This window comes from Desmodus rotundus, chromosome 2 (assembly GCF_022682495.2).
Source record: "Desmodus rotundus isolate HL8 chromosome 2, HLdesRot8A.1, whole genome shotgun sequence".
NCBI lineage: Eukaryota > Metazoa > Chordata > Mammalia > Chiroptera > Phyllostomidae > Desmodus > Desmodus rotundus.
In genome coordinates, this window is record NC_071388.1 from 121,569,487 (window position 1) to 121,583,367 (window position 13,881).

Below are 13,881 nucleotides of genomic sequence, written 5' to 3' on the forward strand. Positions count from 1 at the left end.
CTGAAAAATTAGTTTGAAAATACTTGGTTTAGGAGTTTTTAGCTGACCTGTAATTGACATTTCTCATACAGTCTTTATTTGGTTAGGTTACAAGATAATACATGTGTTATAAAATGAATTGAAACATTTTTTTCTCTTTTCTGAATGAGTTTCTACAAAATTGTATGTTCTTCTTGGATATTCGGCAGAACCCACATTTAAAATCCACCTATGCCTGATGTGAGGAAATGTTGAAACACTGATTCCATTTCCCTTATAGTATAGAACAACTCATATGATCTGTTTCTAAAATCAGATTTGGCATTTTTTCCCAGAATTTATCTATCTCATAAATTTTAAGATCTATTGACATGAGATATTCATAGTGTTTTAAAATGTATTTTTAAATATGAAATTATACATCTTCTTTTCCATTATTTACATTTTGGGGGCTGCCCACTTTGTAAATTAACATTGATAGACATTAGGTTTAATCATTTTTGCAAAGAACCAATTAGTTATTTTGCCACACACCTTTGTTTTATCTTTGCTTTCTAGCTCATTAAATTCTATGATTGCACCTCTCATATCCTTCCTTTCATATACATTGTCTTCAGAGAATGTAATCTATTACTTGAGTAACACTTCAAATGCATTTTTGATATATTTAGAGTCTAGTGTTTTTGATGTGAGAATGTTTTTATTAAATTGTCTACTTTCCTATGCTACTGGAAGCAGAAACTAAAAGAACATTCTATTTTCTGCTATGTATATGTAGTATTAGAATTTTTCTTCAACAATTTCCATGTCTTAGTACACAGGTTTATTTTGACATCTCTCTAAATTTTCTATTCCTTACTCTAAACATTTAGCTGTTTAAGGTCAACAAATGGTATATTACTTCTTTAGTTTTTATATATGTGCTGATGCATTGTAGCATTTTACAAGTATTTGCCAAATAAAACAAATGCAAAGATGAAACATAGTTTCTGAGACATAAAGCAACCACTTCCCAAAGGGACATGAAATTCAAAAGTCATTTACAGATCCTACTTTGACAGAGCCAATGGTGGATACTAAGATCTTACAGTTTTAATACATCTTATGTGCCTAAATTTCAAGATGAAAAATATCTCAAAGCATTAAAAATATACTTTGCTTGACAGTCATACATATCTGGAAATGCTTTTGGCTCACAGATTTCTCGGTTGTTTATATTTTCTGTTTTTCAGGAAATTGTGTGTGTTTGTGTTTGTGTTTTAAACACAGAAGAATGGCCACATTAAAAGGGATCATAAGCAAAAATCCAATGCATTGAAAAATGTCTGAACACAATGTTTGCAAGAAAAAAATCTGCACATTATTCACTTCAATGATGCATATAGGATCAAAATAATGCTTATAGGTGTAGAACCCAAAGAACTCTTGCTGAAAGCCATTATAACAACCACACAACCTTTTAATTTTACTTCAAACATTTGTAAGTTCCCTTCTCACATTCTCTCTACCAGGGCACATCTGGGATGGGGGATAACTTTGAACATTTCACATATAAGAGCACAGACTGCCTGTTATAGTTATATAGTTACAGTTATGAGAATCAAGATATTTTCCATTAATATATTCAAAGGATTATGTCATAGCAGTGAGCATACTAAGTTTGATCTTAACTCTGGGTACATAATCCCAGTACCAATTAGAACATGGTAGACAACCAGTAAATTCAAAATGAAATAAAGGGACTTGAGTATCTTTATGAGGGGCTATCAGTACTTCAATTTGTTTTCCATCAACCTTAGGCAGATATACAATCACAGGCAAGGGAATTTAACAAAGCAAGGAAGAATAATCATTTTCACTCCAAAGTAATATTCTTTCTGTACTACCATGGCCTTTATTATAGTCACTTGTTTGAATAGAGACACTGATTATGAATATGAAACCACAGTGAACTTTTGACAAGGACAAGAGGACAATAAACTTTAAATTGAACTCATTTCACTTCTAGTTTTAGAATAAACAGCAGTAAAACTAGTGATTTCATTCATTCTCAATGAATGGCTGAAAATACACAAAGAGTATTTTTATTTAGGACATCAGACTTCTCTTTTCATTGGTACAGATTATATCTTCCTAAAATTAAAAATGGATTTTATATTTCTATATATTGTTATCAGTAAAATTTTATCAATGCATGTGATTTTTACCTGTTTCCACAGTTCATTCAATTTTTTTACATTATATTCTACTTAACTTTTAGAGCTCCTAGATAAGGGAAATAGTGCAGTGCTTAAAAATAGCATGCTTTAATTTACTGTCTATCCATCAGATGAGGTGCGCTAATTTTTTTCAGATGATGTCCTAATTAGATACAGTAGTGAAATTTAATGAAAAATTGTATTGGGTTGATTAGGTGGTAAGATTATGGACAAAGACATGGTATTTTCTGCAGTATTTGTAGTCAATAATGGCATTCAAAATTATTTCAAGTGAAATCATCACTTATGAGCAAATTTTGTTATTGCCACATATAGAAAATGAATGGATTCACCAACATAAAGAATTTTTCATTTAACATAATTTTAGAAGATGACAAGGCAGTTGTGTATGCTTGTGAATCTGAAAATCTTAACAAGATTGAAACAATGCTTCTTAACCCATATTTGAGAAAAAAGGAGGCCATGCCTTTGAGAAAATAATCTTTCTCCTGACTGTGGGCTGCACTGAAAGATGTAGGATGTAACAGTTTCAGAAATGACAATTCAGAAGTTAGGCATCTACAGGAAGAATGCTTTGGAGGAGACAGAAGGGAATAATATCTAAAGTGATCAAAAGTTTAATGGTCTGAAGTAAAAGAAGTTTTGCATTATTTTTTGACTCAGAAATTACATAAATTGATATTATCACTGCATATTTTACTCAAAAGAATAATTAAATTAGCTACATTTATTTTTGAAAGCCATTTTTTATTTTTATAACTATCATCTTCATGAAATATATAAAAGTAGAGAAAATATTCACAAACTGTGCTTACACATATTTAATTGAAAGTAATCTAGAAATATTCATATCTATATACATATTTAGAAATATTAACTTTTATAACTAGAAATTATAGTTATCTCAATCAAAATTAAATAAATGATTCATAATATAAATAAACTTGATGTACAGTGACATCTATAATTACAACAAATTGCTACTGAATGAAACATGGAATAATAATGATTAAATAGCATTAGGGAAAAAGTAGGCTTTAGTTTAAAATTTGCTTAAAATAAAAGGATGAAGTGCTTTAGTTTGCATAAAATTACAATTACAGTATAAGAAGAATGGAGGAGAATATATGCATTCCTTCTATTTATATTTTTTTGGAGTTAGTTGAACAAGAATCACTTTTGTAATTGAGAAAAAAAACCCTAAAATATTTCTAATGTAAACCATCACTGTCTATAACGAAAATAGGCTGAAACTGAGAAGCTCTCAATGCTAAGCAGGAAGCACTTATAGCTGAAGCATCATGGGGGTCTTCCTGACTGCCGGCTGCCAAGTTCTGTTCCTGTCATTTCTCACGTTCTGAGCACATCAATTTTAGGTGGAATCCCCTAGCATGTCAAGGGAAGGAAGAGAGGATAACAGTCATCAAGCTTGGTATGCATTACTTTTTAGACTGAAAGTTATTACACTGTTTTGGGAAAGCTAATTTGGTATTCTATACCTAAACCAAAGCAAATTTATATGTACACATATGCTTTGTCTGGGCATATTTTGACATCTATAGATACATTTTTGTGGGAATTTTTATAAATAGAAATAAGTATTTATGTATAAAATGTTTATATCAGAATAAATTATAATATTAAATATTAGAAGTGACTTTAATGATGATTAAAGTGCTTTCATTTAAATATAGTATATTTACTTGAAATGTTGAACAACTATGAAAATCACATTTAAGAATAATATTAAAAATAAAAATTATAATCAAGTAAATGATGTGAGAAAATGCTCATAAATTATTTCTAATGATGCAATCCTAGATATGTGCTTTGACTATAATCTTTAAGAGAAAATAATATGTAATTTAATGTAAAAAGATATTAGAAATATATAAACCAACTGACAATGTGAGAGTTTGGAGTGATAAGATTGTGTTTGATTTTACTCCTTTGTTCAGTTTATTTTTAGAATTTTACAAATTTTTAGCATATATATGCCAATATAGTAATCACATACAATTCATAAAAGAGTTTTTTTGTAAACTATTAAAAATAGAGGCAAGGGGAGTAAAACTATTCACTAAAAGTTTGATGCATGCATGCATGTGCATGTAAACATAGTTATAAACTGTATTTACCTAAGCACTAACCTCCAATTCATTAACGAAGTGAGTTAATTTTAGTCGTATTGCCAAAATGTGCATAAATGATCATGCAGTCATGTTTATTTCTCATTGATACAAAGCACAAGTTCTCTGAACTGTAACCAGAATATGTCAAAATGTTTTTTATTTTAATTAAAACTTTGCTATAATCTTCATATAGAAGAAGAACAAAGTAAAAACATCTGCTCTATTAAGTTGTTCTGAACATTTCAGAAATAATGAGCTAGACTCATGTCAGGATGGTTAGATTGAAGAGCAGAAGCTATTTATTCCCAAGACTTACAAAGAAACTTCTGTTAGGGGCATAAACATTTCAATTTCTACATGCCATCAACAGCCTTCCTCAATTCCACACTTTTTAAGATCCGATATCTCGTAGTAAGTTGTTGAATACAGGTTTTATATCTTGGAATTGTACATAGTATAAAGATGTATTATACACTTTCTGTATCCTTTGCTATATCTTAAAATATTCACAATTTCTATGTAATTTTGAACACCTGGGCTTTTAAAAAGTTTCTTGAACATAAAATACTGGGATTTAAAGATTCAATAAGATGTCACAGTCAATTGTAAGGCTTGGAAAGTGGGATTTATTTTTTAGGCCAAATGTCTGTCTGGTATTTATAATGACAAAATTTATTATTAGTGAGCAAAAGTGAATCAGGTAAAGCAATTTGCTACTGAAGCTTTCACCAGCTCACATAAAAGGAAAAGTTTCCTTAATCCGACCAGTCTGACGTAATTATTTAATAGTTGAATATTGAATCACCAAAATTTTTATTCTTATATAAATAGATACATTTACTTAGAACATAAATAATATCACATTAAAAATTAGTCTTCATTCTGTTTTCCAAATTTAATGATACACTATGAAAATTAATCTACATTTCTACTTACTGTGGAGATTATATGTTCCAAATTATTTGTTTTAGCTTTAATTAAAATGAAAGTTAAAACATGACAAGTATTTTAACAGTCCAGACTTTGCAAAAGTTTTAAATATTAAGCTATTGACACAAGTTTTTGAGAATTCTAGGCACTGTGCTGTGCAATATAATATTCATATTGATCATGATAAAGGGTTGAGATATGTACAAGGTTTGAAGGTAGATTCTAAGAACATAAAAGTATCTAGTTTGCTTAGAGACCTTTTGTGACATTGATATTTACTCTATATTTTGTAGGTATGAAATTGATTCTTGGCTAGTTTGTTTGTATAACTTTCATAGAAGATTCTAATTTACCCACAATGCTTTATCTTTATAAATTGTCTTTTAACTATGAGACTATGACATTAACTTATTTGGACTTAAAAGAAACTTGATTTCTCTTGAATATTTGTAATTAGCAATTTGATTTAAATGGACTCATTAACCTTGTCATATTTAAACTTCCACTTGTTAATTCACTGATTTTTTTAATAATTAGATAAATTGTATAAACTATTTATATTCCATTGGAGTTTAGAGAAAAATAATATTTTCTTCTTTTTTATCACAAAGTCCATAAAAATAAGTCTGCATTGTATTTCCTTGTGTGGGTGTACCATACTTTATTCAATTATTCAATTTTTGATGGACATTTATATTTATTCAAGTAAGTGAAAAATTTATAAAACCTTGAAAGTATTACTTGTACAAAATAGGTAATGTGTATTTGTTGATGAACAACAACAAAAATCTAATCTAGATTTTTCTCTGGCCCTGAATAGGGATTGGGTACTTTTATTAAATTCTATATCCCGATGTCTTCAACTCACAGCATACATATGTAGCTCACTAAGTCTTGTTGAATATTGAGGCTGTATTTTTTGAAGGGAAGCCAGAGAGGAAAAGCCTGACTTAAGGTTATAGATGAGGATTCTTTTTTCTAAACTGTCCTCGAGTTGGGTATATAGCTAGACTCCCAGGCATTAACTGTAGGTTTAGAGTGCCACAAGAATCAGGCCTTTGTGAAAATGTCAATAAAACCAAACCATAGAAAAACAAAAGCACTTACCTGGACAAGGAACATAGCTATGTGGTGGAATTCTCCACGGCCCCCTTGCTTAACAGGAACTGTCATAAAGAATTTGCTGCCATCTCTAGAAAACACAGGCTCCTCATTCTAAAATACAAAAGTGATATAACAATCTCAGAATTACAAATGAAATTTGTACTACCAACTATTGCTAATTCATGCAGAGATTAGACCTATTATTTACTTAGAATTAGTTTGGAAAATGGTCAAATTATTTTTAAAAGTGTATGATCATATTTTAAAAAGTGAACTAAATTCATTATGTGTATGTAAGTGATGGGAAGGATTGAGAAGGATTGGGAAGTTTCTAAGATAGTGGGTGGAAATAATTTACAATTAAACTAAATACAGTTTTTAAATTGGTTCAAGAAAAAAACTAATTTTTCCATAAGGTATGATAATTTTAGCAATTTATATTTAAAAAATAAGGAATATATGAACATCTTCACCAGTTTTTCAATTTGTTTTTTAATATAGAAAATTGAATAACACAAAGTTTAATATATTTTTTCTGAAATCTTTCACTCAGGACTCTACTTACTTGAAGATATATTTCTAATGATTTACAGATTAATTTATTAAAAATATAAAAGTCAAAAGGCCACAAAATTGGAAGGTGTTTATTGAAAAACCTTTAATTCATATTTTCCATCCTTACTTCTCACCCCTAGGCAAGCACACAAAAATAAACACTCACTTGATAATTTTTTTAATTAAACTCTAGTGGCATGTTAAATCAATAGAACTATTTTTGATATTTAGATGATGGAAACTAGACATATAGGTTGCTTTTTCTTAATCTAGGGGAAACATTAAGAAAATGGATTTACCTGACAAAACATTGCAATCTCTTTTGTTGGATTATTTAGAGTGATTATACATATGGTGTAATGAAAGGCTTTGATATGGTTTCTTCTCTAGGCCTTTAAATAGGTTACAAACCCTAATAGATGATTTGGCCCTCCACTGTTTCTGATCTCATCTTCTTCCATTCTTCTACTTCCTCATTGTGCATGTTCCTGTTTCAGAGCCTTTCAACTGTTTATCCCCCTAGTCTGGTTCTTTCTCTTATCATTCGCATCACTGCTCTATTTCACCTTATAAGTAAGGAGTTTCCTTATTACCCTATATAAAGGGTAATCAAGGAAGCAAGATCATCCAACTCTATGTGAATCTCATTTTTTTTCAATTACCTTATTTTTTCCATAGTCCCTAACACCATAGAATATATTATATTTTGTGTTAGTACACATTTTATGTATATAAATGTATGTGTGTATGTGTGGATTTAGGAACATAGGTAGGTAGTTTCCTATAGAATATAAGCATCAGAGGCAGCATACTTCAACATAATAAAGGCCATATATGAAAAACCTACAGCCAACATCATACTCAATGGGCAAAAACTAAAAGCTTTCCCACTAAGATCAAGAACAAGACAAGGATGCCCTCTCTCACCACTCCTATTCAACATAGTATTGGAAGTCCTAGCCACAGCAAGCAGACAAGAAAAAGAAATAAAAAGCATCCAAATTGGAAAGGAGGAAATGAAACTGTCACTGTTTGCAGATGACATGATAGTGTACATGGAAAATCTTATAGACTCCACCAAAAAACTACTCGACCTAATAAATGAATTTGGAAAAACAGCTGGATACAAAGTCAATACTCAGAAATCAAAGGCATTCCTGTATACCAACAACGAAACAGCAGGAACAGAAATCAGGAAAAAAATCCCATTTGATATAGCAACAAGTGAAATAAAGTACCTAGGAATAAACCTAACCAAGGAGGTAAAAGACCTGTATTCAGAAAACTACACAACACTGGAGGAAGAAATTAAGGAAGACACAAACAAATGGAAGCATGTACCATGTTCATGGATTAGAAGAATTAACATAATAAAAATGTCCATACTACCCAAAGTAATTTATAGATTCAGTGCAATTCCTATTAAATTTCCAATGGCATAATTCACCGATACAGAACAAACACTTCAAAAACTTATATGGAACCATAAATGACCCCGAAGAGCTGCAGCAGTTTTGAGAAAGAAGAACAAAGCAGGAGGGATCACAATGCCTGATATCAAACTGTATTACAAGGCCACTGTAATCAAAACAGCCTGGTACTGGCATAAAAACAGGCACATAGACCAATGGAACAGAACAGAGAGCCCAGAAATAAACCCAAGTCTCTACAATCATTAATATTTGACAAAAAGAGGCAGGAGCATAAAATGGAGCAAAAATAATCTTTTCAACAAATGGTGTTGGGAGGTCTGGACAGCTACGTGCAAAAAAATGAAACTTGACCACCAACTTACACCATACACAAAAATAAATTCAAGGTGGATAAGACTTAAATATAAGTTGTGACACCATCAAAGTCCTAGAGGAGAACATAGGCAGGAAAATATCAGATATTCTATACAGCAATATTTTCACTGATATGCCCCCTGGAGCAAGGGATAGAAAGGAAAGAATAAACAAATGGAATCTCATCAAAATAAAAAGCTTCTGCATGGCTAAAGAAAACATGAGCAAAATGAGAAGAGTATCAATTGTATGGGAAAATGTATTTTGAAATGTTACTTCAGACAGGGTTTGATCTCCAAAATACATAAAGAACTCACATGATTCCACTCCAGGAAGACAAAAAACCAAATTAAAAAATGGGCAAAAGACTTGAACAGACACTTCTCCAAGGACGACATACAGAGGGCCTAGAGACATATGAGAAGATGCTCAGCATCACTAGCCATCAGAGAGATGCAAATTAAAAGCACAATGAGATACTACGTCACACCGGTGAGGATGAACATCATAAGCAAATCAACAAACAAGTGTTAGAGAGGATGTGGAGAAAAGGGAACCCTAGTGCACTGTTGGTGGGAATGCAGACTGGTGAGGCCACTGTGGAAAACAGTATGGAGTTTCCTCAGAAAACTAAAAATGGAAATGCCTTTTGACCCAGCAATTCCGCTGCTGGGATTATACCCTAAGAACCCTGAAACACCAATCCAAAAGAACCTGTGCACCCCAATGTTCATAGCAACACAATTTACAAGTGCTGGAAGCAACCTAAGTGCCCATCAGTAAATGAGTGGATCAAAAAACTATGGTACATTTACCCAATGTAATACTATGCAGCAGAAGGGAAGAAGGAGCTCCTACCCTTCACAACAGCATGGATAGAACTTGAGAGCATTTTGCTAAGTGATGTAAGCCAGGCAGTGAAAGACAAATACCATATCATCTCACCTATAAGTGGAAACTGATCAACAAAATAAACAAGTGAGCAAAATATAACCAGAGTTATTGAAGTACAGAACAAATTGACAGTAAACAGAGGGGAGGGAGGAGGGGAATAATGGGGGAAAGAAGGAGAACGGTCGTCAAGGAGAAGTATAAAGGACCCATGGGCAAAGCCAAACGGGGGAAGGATTGAGATGGGGGGTGATGGTGGGTGGGGAGGGGGAAAGTGGTAGTGGGCAAATGGAGACAACTGTACTTAAATAACAGCAATAACAACAAAAACAATATAAGCACCACGATGCAGGGTCCTTGAATTCTTCATTGCTGTATCTCCAGAACCTGGGACAGTGACTATCATAAATTGTGTTTAATAATTATTTATTGAATAAATAAATTAGTAACTATTTTAATGATATGGAGTCTGATTCTTGCTTTATTAGTAAGAACATCCATTGATAGAAATATAAGAATAATATTTTACTTATCAACTTCATATAGTTATATAATGATATATGTAAATAATTTAAAACTCTGAAGTAATATACAATTTAAGGATGGGAATGTTGTATTACTAGGCATATAATAAATACTGAAAAGATATGTGATTGTGTAAATCACATCTTTCAACTATGAGAGAATGAATAATTCTGTATATTTCATCTCTTTTTCCCCTAGGATATTTCTCTCTTTGACTTTGTACATGGTATTTCTTCTGCTTGGAACAACTTCTTCTTCATCCTTCTTTCTTCTTCTTCCTTCTCTCTTCTTTCTCCTGCTCCTTCCCCTTTTTCTCCTCTTCCTCCTCCTCCTCCTCCTCTTTTTCCTTCTCTTTCTTCTTCTCCTCCTTCCTCTTCTTCTTCTTCTTGCTAAATCTTACTCTCTCTTTTTTTTTGCTTAAATGCATGAAACAAAAAACATTTTCAAATTTCTCTAGTTAGTGAGTCTCTCCTGATTAAGAAATCTCTTCACAGAGATTCAAAAAAGGCCCCTGTATTCATGTCTTTATGGGTTGCAGTGCATTCTATTACATGCTTGACTTCTTTAACAAGGAAAGTAACAATTAAAATAAGTGTGCAATTTTGACTTTTTAGTTTTATTGCCTAGGACAATATTGCCTAGGGTTGTACACGTTGGGTGTACAACCCTAACTGAATAGATAAATGCACGTATATAATAGACAAAAATATTTGTTATACACATCACTCAGTCACATTTACTCCAACCTATTAGTTCTCCCTTAACATTCTCCATTTGTGTTCTGCTACAAAAACAATTTTCTTATGTTATGAATACATCTGAGCATTCTCCTTTTTACTTAGTTCTCCAAATCTGGTGCCTTAGAAGCAGATCAGTAAAGGAACAGATAGGGAGTATAATCTTAAATTCATAGTTGGACTTAAAAACCTTCAGCATGAGACAATATCTGGCTATGAATATAGCACTCTAGGTAGAACCCTTTCCTAAGATCAAATAAAAGAAGTGGACCCAATGTCACTTTCCATTCTCATGAACTTAAGCAAGTCAGTGTGTATGACATACTGGGAAATGAATTGGTGATAACAAATCTTATTCCTGACCAAATTAGTAGTACACTGATTATCCCAACTCTAAGTCTCTTCAAGCTTGGGCAAAGATGCCCACTTCTCTCTGCTCTTCCTCCTGTCCAGAAAGTAAGCATATATTGATTATAGTAAATATATAAATTTTGTCTTAGAAATTTACTTCATCTCATAACTACCTCCATTCTCATCTTTTAGATTTCATCAAATTCTAAGTATTTCATGACATTTTCTTAGAACATCTGGAAAAGAAGTCAACTGTGACAAACTGCCACTTGCATTTTCTTACTAAATAATTGATAACTGGTTTCTCTGCTTAAAATGGTTCTATTAAACATTCATAAGTTGGTATTTAAATTGTAGATAACATAATGCCAAAAGACCATATATTGTAAGTTAGCCTATTATGAATGTCATTGGCAATAAAAATGATAGCAAAATAGATTTAATAAGACAGGATAACTTATACTTTATACTTAAAGGAAGTGTTCATCTGAATAATCTTTACAAAATAATTTATTGGACAATATAAGCAATGTTGATTGTTTCTAGTTTTAATGGATTGTAATTTTTTCTGTCATCTGCACAAACATTTATTTACACGAATCACCCGAAAATGGATCATTGTTATTCTGCAAACTATATTATATAAAAAAGGAAGTAATTTTTTCATAAAGATGTCATAGAAAGGGCAAGTCATAAATATTTTCACAGAGAAGACTCAGTTAAACATGCAAAGGAACAGGTATAAATGACCCATGGTCATGGACAACAGGGTGGGGATTGATTGTGGTAGCAGGGGGTGGGTGGAGCAGGGGAGAGCAATGGGGAGTATTGAGACAACTGTAATAGAACAACAATAAAAAATGGTAAAGATGGGAAAAAATAAAATAAATGGTTTCCAACCTCAAAAAAATGCAAATCTTTTCATATTACTAAAATAACTTTTGAAAATTGTCACATAACAAATGGGTGAACAGGACGGGTGCAGTGGCCAAAATGTGACATAAAGAAACAACCTATACTATACCTGTTTGGAGAGCCATGTATCTGATGCCATCTCATATTTCTGAAACAAAACAATTGACTTCATGAAGCATCTAAAGGCCAAAATAAACACACATCAATTTAACAATTGTTACAGTGTTATTCTCAGGCATTTTCCCCTTTCCTCAACTGGCAAATTATCGATTTAAACACAATGAATAATTATAAAATTGGGATTAAATAATTTAATTGCAAAGTCTTTGTGTGTGTGTGTGTGTGTGTGTGTGTGTGTGTGTGAACTACTTCAGAATTCCCGGTAGTATATCAGCAAGGTAAAAGATCATTTTCCAGTTCTGTTTCCTTACTTCAAACTGTTTTCAATCACTAGATACTGTCTCTTTTCACTTCTACACATCAACAAGAAAAGAAAATTATTAAGTCCTTCAAAAGAACTAGGCTAACAACTTGGAATAAAATTAAAAGGTGGACATTGTTTCAACATTAAATCCACTCCAACATAGTCATTAGCATTTGAGATGACAAAATGTATGATCTTTTAAAATAATCTTGAAAAGACCAAAACCAAAATTATTTCAAAAATCAAAATTAGCCTAATTTAATCTTGAGTTAAATATGTGCAGATGAAAAACTTTAGTAACACTGTTTATATGTACTAATTTAGGAAATAACCTATAGTTTTCTGGAAAAATATTCTGTAAGTATGAATGAAGAAAATTGTCATTCATAAAGTTTCAATTCAAAGCATTTCTTCCTATTCATTTTTCTTTACTTGTATCTCACTAATAATCATTCTTTCTATCTCTAAAACAGAGACACAAAACATGTCAATTTCCACTGCTCATTATTATCACTGTTTTATTAGAATCCTTGAGATTCCAAAATTTCACATACAATTCCTTGTTTTATTATTTCATTTATAATGGAAAGTAAAATATTTTAACTCCACAAAGGGATTTAAATATAATTGAATGCCAATAAGGTATCAAATCAATAATATGATGGGTTTCCTATGTTTATTTTTATTGAAGCATTTTAATATATCTTTGCAGTCACCTGTATAGATTTTCCTTCTATAGAAGAGATGACACACAAGTTCTATCTAGAAAAAGTGAATTCCAATGTTTTAAATTTACTTTTACCTTATTTTGTAATTATTTTATTTTTTAAAAGGTTGAAGCATACACAAAAATAATGACAACCATAATAATCTCCCATAGACCCATCACCCAGGTTCAAAAATTACCAAAAATCCACAATTTTTTTTATTTCATTGACCTTCCAGCACTTTGTTTATCAGTGAACTATCTAAAAGTAAGTCTCAGATATATTATTTTACCTGTGAATTTATCACCATGTATTTCTAATATGCATCTTTAAATAGCCACATTTATCACATTTAACAAAATTAACAAATATCTAATAATATAGCTTATAATCCAGGCTATGCTCAGTTTTTCTTGATCTCTAAAAATCTCTTTTTTGTACTTTATTTTAATTTTAAATTACAGATGACATACAATATTGTATTAATTTCAGATATATTTCCCAGTTATTAGACATAATATAATTTACTAATTGATCATCCTGGTTAATCTCACACCCATCTGACACCATACATGTTTCCTATGCTATATTTTATATCCCTGTGACTATTCCACAACAACCAATT

General features: G+C 31.4%; 1 protein-coding gene across 2 annotated transcripts in view; it reads right to left on the minus strand.

The window, feature by feature from the left end:
- Nucleotides 1-13,881, minus strand: part of DPP10 (dipeptidyl peptidase like 10) — a 722,439-nt gene that overhangs the window by 53,705 nt on the left and 654,853 nt on the right. For both annotated transcript variants that reach the window (XM_024569627.4, XM_053918597.1), the window contains exons 12-13: nt 12,235-12,273; nt 6,368-6,475 (exon numbers count right to left, since the gene is read on the minus strand). In XM_024569627.4, coding sequence (XP_024425395.1) covers nt 6,368-6,475; nt 12,235-12,273 — 147 coding nt within the window. The remainder of the gene's footprint in view (nt 1-6,367; nt 6,476-12,234; nt 12,274-13,881) is intronic.